The sequence below is a fragment of the Chaetura pelagica genome, unplaced genomic scaffold, assembly GCF_000747805.2.
Source record: "Chaetura pelagica isolate M959 unplaced genomic scaffold, ChaPel_1.0 scaffold115, whole genome shotgun sequence".
In the NCBI taxonomy this organism is placed as follows: Eukaryota; Metazoa; Chordata; class Aves; order Apodiformes; family Apodidae; genus Chaetura; species Chaetura pelagica.
In genome coordinates this window covers 2,038,033-2,048,195 of record NW_009953761.1, presented here as the reverse complement: position 1 = coordinate 2,048,195, position 10,163 = coordinate 2,038,033, and the positions used below count along the sequence as shown (strand labels likewise).

General features: G+C 39.2%; 1 protein-coding gene across 1 annotated transcript in view; it reads left to right on the top strand.

Moving 5' to 3' along the window:
• Nucleotides 1–9,955, top strand: part of TNFSF11 (tumor necrosis factor (ligand) superfamily, member 11) — a 22,502-nt gene extending 12,547 nt beyond the window's left edge. Inside the window, exons 3-5 of the mRNA XM_010000853.1 lie at nt 1,799–1,844; nt 1,926–2,024; nt 9,534–9,955. Coding sequence (XP_009999155.1) covers nt 1,799–1,844; nt 1,926–2,024; nt 9,534–9,955 — 567 coding nt within the window. The remainder of the gene's footprint in view (nt 1–1,798; nt 1,845–1,925; nt 2,025–9,533) is intronic.
• The last annotated feature ends 208 nt before the right edge of the window (nt 9,956–10,163 follow it).

The window sequence follows — 10,163 nt, the reverse complement described above, 5'->3', positions numbered from 1 at the left end:
GGAAAGAGTTGGGAAGTGGGTGTGATGCAATAATGTGGTCCACCTCCCAACTTCTTTTACCTTAAGTCCTGTTCTCATCAGAAGCTTTTGCTACTGTTTGTGATATTTAGTGCTTGGAATTTTTTGTTGTCTTCCCACCTCTGATGCAGTTAAAGAGCTCAAGTGTGGCTAGAGGCTGATGCTGGTGTGCAGCTCCTAGAACTGAGCTTCATTTTTGTGCTTCTAGAAGTGACATTGAAGTAGGAAGATAAGAGAGGGGAAGTGAATGTAAATGTGGGAGGTGGACATGAGTTTTGCTTCTTTTGATGTTGTGATTCTTCTGGTTTTCTTCTCATCCCTACAGCAGAAAGCATTGTAATGATTCTTATCTACAAAATCAGCATATCTCTGCTGAAATACTGTGCTTTGATAGTCATACTGCAACTTCCATACTGCTGTGGCTTTTCATTTTGGTTTTAACATTTAAACACCTACTGGAAGGGGAAAGTGAGAGTAATAAATGCACTGGCAAAGGCGTTACAGATTTCATCATGTCTGCAAAATTATCTAAAAGCAGCTCTTAAGGTGTTTTCAAAGCAGGATTTCAGTCTCTAAAGCATCGCAGTGATTGAAAGCACAGTGGAATAATGCTGATCTGGCCAAATATGTGATATATTACATATACATGGTACTGAATCTGATGAACAGCAATAAGTGGGACATAAAGACAAAACAAAGCACCACTCTTAACTTTCAAAGTTGAGATATTATTGCTATCTTCAGCAAATTGTTGCCTTTTACTAACCATCTTGATGTCTCTGTGGTATGAGGTATTCTGAATAGCGAGTAGAATATTACCTCTGTTTTTCAGAAAACAGAGATGATGAGAGTAATAGGGTAACAGGGGACAGAACTGAGGATTGAATATTATCAAGACTGTTACCTAATTTTACCAAGACTCAGTTCAGGCTTGCAATAAGAACAGGCTGCTTAGATTTTTGAAAACTGCTGTTTCTGTGTTCTCTCAAGAGAAAAAAGATGTGAACTATTAAAAGCAAGGCTTTTTATGGTGTTTGTTTCTTGTAACATTCTTTTTTTGGGGGGTAAAATGTGTTTCATTCATGTCAAAATTCATCTGCAATTCTGAAGAGTGCATATTTCCAAACTCTGGCACCCAGACCAGATGTGGAAGATGCTTAATACTTCTGCATACCTTGTTAGAAGTGAGCTTTAATTATAAAGCCTTGTAATCTTGCAACCTTCCCTGTTAGTGGTCAAGTGTGAGGGGTGGAGGCTTTAATTTACCTTGTCATTTGCCTCATCACAAATGAAATTCAGGGCTCAGTTTCTTTAGTCAATAGTATGTATACACACTAGTCCCTATGTAGAACTGCCTCTTTTGTTACCTTTTGATCCCAAGTAATCAGTTAATAAACTCCATTGTTTGATGGGATGCATTCTTAGCAGTCATTGTTCTGTCATAGTTACAGAAACATTCCAAGTGCAGTAAGTAGGAAAAGTTATAAATGTTCTGTCACCACTACTTCAATAGATAGTGCAGTGATCACACACACCATCATTCCTGTCCACCTTTGTCAGATGTACTGGACAGAGGAAGTAAATTGATTGTGGCAGTTAAACTGTGTGTTCACATTATACATCATGTAAATACACAGTTGTGTATCCCGGGCATTTGAATATATGTCAGGTAGAACAACCCCCCCTATACATACAGAGTGTTGTAATTTTCAAACTACGTGCAAGACACAGTATTTTGAAACCAAGACAGCATCAAAACAATGTCTCTTTCTCATTTTAGGAAGTTCAGCGTGTCATGGGAAGAACACCACCAAGACCAGAAAAAGGTAGGTCCTGGTTTATTAATAGAAATATTTGAGTTCTACTAAATTTGTATTTCCAAGGTAATACAATTCTTTTATTTCTAGCTGCAATGGAGGCATTAGGAATGGATCTGTACAAGAGAAACAAACATGAGAAGCAGCCTTTTGCCCATCTCATTATCGATGATAAGAATATTCCATCTGGTAAGTTCAGTTTTAAGTGAACACTTCCAATGCTACTATAAATGTATTAAATAGTGAAGTATATGAAAATAGTTCAGCAATACCAGCAACAGACTGGGACTTTAGAAATAGCTTTTGATAGTGAGAATAAATTGGATACACGGAAGGATTTCAGAAGCAACAGGCCTAATGTTAACAGGAGGATAGTTCCCCTTTGCTTCAGTCTGTTATGTGCTGAATGACCTCAGTTTTGAATGACCACTTTTCGTGATGAAGCTCTGAAAGCTTGGCCTGCTTCTTTGTGCTGTCTTCAGGTGAGAAACGAAGATATAAATTGAATGCTCTCCTCTGAAGTTTCTTATTTTCTTTGGCTAGTGGGGCCAAACTCACACTGGGCATCAGCTGTAGGTACATATAAACACATGTGTGCACACATAAGCCCATGCATAAAAGGATATACCAGCACAGAGATTGGCCAGAATCCAGATCTTGCTGTTTGGAAGGTGTTTCCCTTTCATTGAGTCTGAGATTTTTTATTTTGTCCTGTTGTAGATGAAGAAATGTGATGCTTTATTTTGTAAATTTCAAGAATGCCTATGTCCACCTCTTGAACCCTTCACAGCAACACTTCTTTTGTGTGCTGAAGTGTAGTTGGATCTGTATTGGGCGACATACTGATTGTCTTCAGGGTAGATGTGGAAGCTGAGGATCTTGTATGAATGCACAACACGCATGAAGTGCCCGTCAGTATAAGAACTTGCCATAAAAGAAGCACATCTTTCATTTGGAAGTGTTAAAAACCTAGATCTGCAGTCCCAATGTCATTGTAACTTGCCTGCTAATTTCCTGCCCTCTGTGGATACATTGCACTCTCATACCATAGGACTTAGTTTATAGCAAATGTTTCCCTCTGCTAATGGCATGTTGGAAAGTTTTTGTCATACTCCATTCATTATTATGTTGCAGGGCTGGTGTAGACATATCAAGACTCCCAGAGTCTTTCTGATGTTCAGACGTGCCAGAACTTCGCAGATCAAAGATCATAGCATTGTATTCTGAGCAACAGGGTTTCTGGTCAGTGTGCTGACTCAGATGCAGTATTTTTCTGAGCTACTGAGTAGGGGAAAAAAACTGTTCCTGTGGTAAGACAATGGATGGCATTTTTTTAAATGTTGCCACAGCTTTTTTCCCTCTACTTACAGGTATCTTTGAGTGGTTTTGGGAATAACCATGCTAGTGCAATAGGAGGGAACAAGACAGGAGTCTGCCTTGGGACATTCTCTAGAGGAAAAGATTAATTCCTACAATTTTGAGATATCTTAGTATTGTTTCCTTTTTTTCCCTGGGGTACTGTCAGCTGAGATTTTTCTCTCTGTATTCTCAACACAACAATCATACTTGGTGTGGTAGAAGTAAACAAGAGTTTGTTCTGAAGCTATCAGACAGATGATCTCAAGATAGAATGGGGCATTGATCTCAAGACAGAATGGGGCATTGATTACCACTGTTGTCTTCCTCTGAAGATGTATACATTCTGCAATGCTGAACTCCTTGTTAATTAAGCTATGTGTATTGCTGCTTTATATAACCAAACCAAAGGGGAATGCTGTGTTGAGGCTTGAAATCTGAGATTTCAGCAGCCTGCCTAGTAATACTTTGCTTTTTTTTTTCGCCTTTTTTTTTTTTTTGCCTTTTTTTTTTTTTCTGTTTAAAGACAAAGCTCTTCTGTACACAAGGGGTTAACTTCTTGCCTGGAGGGATAGGATTCTTCCTGCCTTCAAGTGCATTGCCATGGATAAGATTCAGAGCTTTATAAGCAGAGAGGTTAAGCAGCTTGTCAGAAGACAGTCAGAACTTCTGCAAGCTTTCTTATTAGGTCAAATGCCTCTTGACAAGACAGATTTTGGCTTTTGACATAGGTCAATAGTGGAAGATGTAGTATCAGTAACCTTGTCCTAGCATTTTGTCTTTGGGAGGATTTAATTAATTTGCTAATCATAGAGACAAATCACTTATATCTACAGAAATGGAGTCTGTCAGTGTAACACTTTGTTAAATCCACCTTTTCCTGTGGTGAATTGATTTGCTGTCTACCTGGATGTTGCTGTAAAGTATATTTCTATAGGGGCTAGCAGCTGATAGTTTTTACTGTTGTGCCTCACTGCATTAACCTTCTAGGGAGTGATGTAGCACATCTGTGGGTAATAGCAAAGCAGACATTGCTCTTGCTTTCTCCATTGTTTTTGTTTGTTTGGTTTGGTTTTTTTTCTGTTTGTTTCGTGCACAAACTCTCAGAAATACAGTGCCTGTGACAACAGGCTGCTTTGTTTCTCCTTGGAGCAGATCAACCCCTTACCAGTGTGATAAACTGGACATACTCCCTCCTGATTTGGCACATGTGGTTTCTGCCTCTTTTGGAAGAGCACTGCCAGGATGTTAATCAGGAGCACAGCTTCTTCAGTCCTGGTGGATACTGCAGCAATGAGGAGCTGCATCCTTATGGAACCTTGAACCTATTGGTTGTAAGGCTCATTAGTATCATGCTCCCTGGTAGGAGTTAGTACCACTTGGCTGTGTGGCATAAAGGTTAATGACAGGCATAAAGGATGAAGAATTTCCTTGAGGGTCACCAGGAGTTTTTCTCTCCCATCCTGTTTCCTCTGACTGCAAGCGACAATCTCTGTTTTCTTCCCCTGATTCCTTGCCCTACATGTTTGAAATCCTTCTAAATAATTTTATGCCATCTGTGAGTCTGGACAGTTCTTTTTCTTAGTATTTTAAGGTTCTCTACTGTCATCACTCTGAGCCAAAATAAACAATGTCAGGAAAAAAAATAATCAGTCTCCATCACAGTCAAACAGGGTTTTATTTTAGGTAGTTTGCCACTAAATAATAACCTTTGAAGGGGCACTGAGCAGTGTCTCTGAGGGAACATTTTCCTTTTACCTGGTTCACAGTAGTGTATCAAGCCCCAAATGAACTTTTGCAGCTGGAGAGAGTGCAAGGGAGGGGGAAAATAACCCTTCCCAGATCTTGGTGTCCCCACCCATAATTTGGCTGCAGAAGCTGTGGTGGTTTGGCTTGCTGTGTGTATTTTTTAGGTTTGCTGCCTTAGGTTAAAGCTGGATGCTTGCTGGTTGCTTTTTACCAGAGCTTGCTATAAATGCTACCTAAGTTTTAAATGAAAACAGTGAATTTTGGTTTATAAATTGATTAGAGAAACTAGTCCCTGTTTAAAGGAGAAAATTGCAAACAGAAATAAATGTAAATGTTAAATATATAATTTGGTATGTGACACCTTTAGGTGTCTAAGGAAATGCTGTAGTAGTCTGAGCTATTTACAGCTACAGTTTTTGGCTTAGCTGTCCGTTGCCTCCAAAACAGTTTTTCAGGGCAAACAGTGCTTTGGTCTTTCCTTCAGGTTTTATTTATACCTGAAAGCTACTAGGATGCAAACAAGTTATCCATGCAGGGCTGCTTTCTCCTCTGTTCCCCTCCCATCATCTTCCTTTTTACAAATTCATGTTATTGAAATCCATTTCTATTAGTGTTAGTTCATACAAATATACAAGACATTGTTTTGATTTGTCTTCAGTTACCAGAAAAATGATGTCTTATCTTGACTTTAAAAAAAAACAAAAACTTTTTACCATGGAAAGTTACCATACTCATTTTCTATTTGACATTCTCCTTCTCTGTCAACACAACATAACTTCATGTCTCCATAGTAAATTTTATCACAGAAGACATTGTATTGCAGCATTTCTGACTATCCAGTGTCTTGGATTGTGTTTCAGAGTTTCTGATATGTGAACAGCTAATTTGGTACTTAAATGTTCCAGTTTTCTCCCCTGCCTGTGTTTAGGGGTGCTGATTGATGTCTCCACGTTTGGGTGTATTACCACCAGAAGTGCTGAGACCCTAATTGCTCCTTCCATTAAGGGTTGCATGGCATAACTCCTACCAGTGCTTCTTTGTGCTGTGCTGCTGGGTGTGGAATGCCTCTTCTGAACTCTGAATTGTGGCAAAATGCCCATCTGCCTCAGTTAATAGCATCATAATTTCAATTGGAAGGGACTTCCAGAAGTTATGTAGGCTAATCCTCTCTTCCAAAAACCTCGGCCTGTCCCTCCACCTGACTGGAGTGAATGATGCATATTCCCCTCAAAACAAAAACAGAGTGAACAAATTTCACCAAAAGCACCTCTCAGCATCTTGGTTACAAGTGACTGTGGCACCTGTTTTTTTTTCTCTTCCTCCATTTTCATGATAACCATGCATTCCCACTAAGGATTTAGATTATAGGTATGATTCATAGATATCTTATTATTTCTTCAGGATTTCTACATGATGAAGACTCATAACTAAAAGGTTTACTTGCCAGGTAAATGAAACCTGCAGAATAACTCGCAGGTGTGCCACCCATCAGTCACAGCATGCCAGCATGCCTTTCTGTTCTGTCATATGTATATGTTACTGTCCCAAATTTCTGATGTACCCCTCCTCTAATCCAGGCAGTAATTGCTTCCCTATTCTTCTCATCTTGAAGGTAGCTCAGGCTTCTTGGAGCAGAATTAACACTGTGCACAAGAAGCTGGACAGCTATCCCCAGTGTTTCAGAGTTGTATTCTGGAACCCCAATCTCAACATCTCTTGCAGGTGAATAATTCCAGGTTAAGAGACTTAAGATTTTAATATTAATTCCAATTAATTCTAAGTTTTTTTGAGGCACTGCACAGAAGTCTGTTTCTCTGCATGATTTTTCTTGTGTAATTTCTACCTGGCTGTACTGGAGCCATAAGGGAACAACTATTTATGTTCTACCTTTGACAGCCTTTGCTTTCTCCTAGTCTTTGTGGAAGAATGCCAGGAGTTTTTTGTACTACCACATGCAGAAGTTGCTTGCCCTTGGTAGTTGAGGAAAACTCATAACTCTCAAATTCCCCTGTCCCTACTTCTCCTCATGTCTTCCTGCACAAAAAAAAAATCCAGGAAGCATCTTTTTAACTAATCAAATATACCTGGGGCTTTTCCCCAGCATACTTTTGAGCATTGTTTGTTCTGGGGCATATCTTGATATGTGCTTGCAGGGGAGGACACTGAACCCTGCCATATGTCATGGAAATGTTGGTGGATATACATTGTTTTGATTTGATGTTGGGAGAATAAGGTACTAAATATTCCAAGCAGGTGTTTAGATGCACTGGGAGCCTAATGTGTAGTGTCTTTTGGTGGACCTACTTCTGTGGGTGCCTTAGAGGGAGTAAATGGGGTTAGTATTGTGTGCTGAAAATTACTAGTGGGTAGGAGGACAAGTTGGCCAACTTTCATCTGTGTTATACACTGAATAAATAAATGGTAGTGGCTTGTGTGTATCAGGAAGAGTCAGGGACTGTGTGGCTGTCTCAGGACAGTGCTGTTTCCTCTGTGGCCATGCCAGTGGGCCTTGGCTGAATATTCTCCTCCTGCTGTTACTTGTTTCTGCAGACAGAGGTTGTGAGATGAGGGGGTGCTATAACAGGATGGTGGTGAAGCTGGAGAAATGGAAGGGACTGTGGGATGTGAAGTGCAGGGCATGTTCCTAAGCTCTGACAAACCTCTACAAAATGCATGTACTGCAGCAATGTTATCTGGGCTGGTGTTGCAGATTGCTTCTTAACACCATGCCACCAAAACCAAACTGAAGTGTCAAATGTGACCAGGTTTGGAAGGAAGACTCAAATTCTTTCTCTCAGTGCCTATCTGACCTCCTGCCAGGCCATCTCTTAGCACATCCTTAAGAGTAGAATCACAGAATGTCCTGAGTTGGAAAGGATCCACAAGGATCATCCGGTCCAACTCCCTCCTCCTTGCAAGACTACCAAAATCATATGACTAAAAATCATATGAAATCATATGACTAAGGCTGTTGTCCAAATGCTCCTTGAACTCTGACAGGCTTGGTGCTGTGACCACTTCCCTGGGGAGCCTGTTCCAGTGACCAACCACACTTTTAGTGAAGAATCTTTACCTAATGTCCAAAGAACCTTTTTCTAATGTCTGGGATCTACATGTAGCATCATCTTAGATATGACCAGCTTGAAACCTCCAAGAGATGATATGATGTGGATACTTTATGGTAACACCCAGGAGGTGCTTTTTGGACCAGAGTTGCTGGGGGACATTTGTACTCATATATGTGAAGTCAGCTTTCTGTGTCAGTGCTGAGCTGACAAACTAATCAAAGCATTTCCAGTCTCTCAACTCCTTTTTGTTCTCCTCACAGAGCATTCAGTCACCTTATCAGATAGGGGACAGCTTCCTGTTTACGAGGCCACCATCATGCAGGCAGAGCTGAAAGGCTTAGTGTACCTGTTAGAAGGAATTAAATAATACCTGTTTGCATATGTTAATTCTATTAATCTCTCTTTTTGATAGTCAGTAACTGTTGTGCATCTATTTTGATTCCCATCTGTATGAAGCTCTATGGAGAAACAGAGATAATATAATAATTTTCTTTCCTCATTTGTGGATCTGCAGCTTAAGACAACTTGAAGGGGACTGTTGTCCTCTAAGCTTGGAATATCAGCTCATTTTTTCTAGTTTGAAACTTAAGAAACTTAAAAATGAATAAATAAAAATAAGGGGTGGGAGGGGGGAAAGAAGACCAATGCATCCAGGATCAAACCTGTCTTCCTAAAGCTCTTTTTTCAACACCTTTCACTAGATACTAAACAAAGAATTGGAGTTTACCTTTCAAATAGCTATTATTGCTTAGCTGTAGGTATTTGCACAATTATCAAAGAATTAGGATTGTATACAGGCCACTATTCTAGATATCTAAGACATCACTAAACCAGATTGTGGAGCCTTATTCTGGTACAAAGATTGTTTTTGCATTGAAAGATTTGTTATGTCAGTTGAGATACTATCTGAAGTCTAGGCAACTTATTGTGCAGTACTAAAGATACAGAATTGTTCTGATTTTTCCTCCATTTTTTTGGTGTTCTCAAATGAAAATATATTTACGTATGTACTACAGCAGTCACAAGAACATGAAGTATGGGAAGGTTTCATAAGCTTTATCTTTGGGGAATTATCAGTTTAACTTCTTTTCAGATCTTGTTTAGTTCTTCCTTGAAAACAGCTGTAGGTTAAAGACTGATAGCAGGATTTGCTGTTTTTTCATTAATAACTTTTCAAATTCCTCTCAAGTATTTGTTACTTGAATAGAGTTTTGAGTGGAACACAATTTCTATACAGAGTTTTTTGCATGATTACTTATCATAATCAAACAATTGGCCAAGCAAATGTTCTGCATCGTGGTCCAGCAGCTGTTTTGGTGGGAGGACAAACAGTTACAACACATAGCAGAACAGATCTGGCACTATGGATGAAAAAAAAGGAGTTTCTTATGATATTTTTTTTTATCATAGTTGTCTGATATTCACTTTAGTCTGTATAACTTGATTCTAAAGTCACTGGGATTGCTTTCTACAACTTGAGTTTTGTTAAATGTTTACAATTAATTGTTTTTTCCTTTCTCTTTAGGGACTCGCAAAGTGAACCTCACATCCTGGCATCATGACAAAGGCCAGGCAAACTTATCTAACATGACATTCAGTGATGGGAAGCTCACTGTTAATCAAGATGGATTTTACTACCTTTATGCCAACATTTGTTTTAGACATCATGAAACTTCTGGAAACCTGACTAAAAGAGGCCTTCAGCTGATGGTGTATATGATTAAGACAAACCTTAAAATAAGGCGCTCTGATGTGTTGATGAAGGGAGGAAGCACCAAATACTGGTCAGGGAATTCAGAATTTCATTTTTATTCTGTCAATGTAGGAGGGTTTTTTAAATTAAAATCTGGTGAAATGATAAGTATCCAGGTATCAAACCCATTGCTACTGGATTCATCACAAGAAGCAACTTACTTTGGGGCATTTAAAGTAAGGGATTTAGACTGAATATTTTTGCAGTATGCTGAAAATTGCTTGGGTTTTTACTGGTCCAGATACAACTTGAAGACAGAACTGAAAATATTTTGCAACCCAATGGCATCTCTGTAAGCAGTAAATCTTTAAAGACATGTTTTTGCCCTGTGCTGACTCCAGCAAGAGTCCCACAAGTGCACAGAAGAACAAAATTACATAGTTCTCTTGACTCAGTCTTATA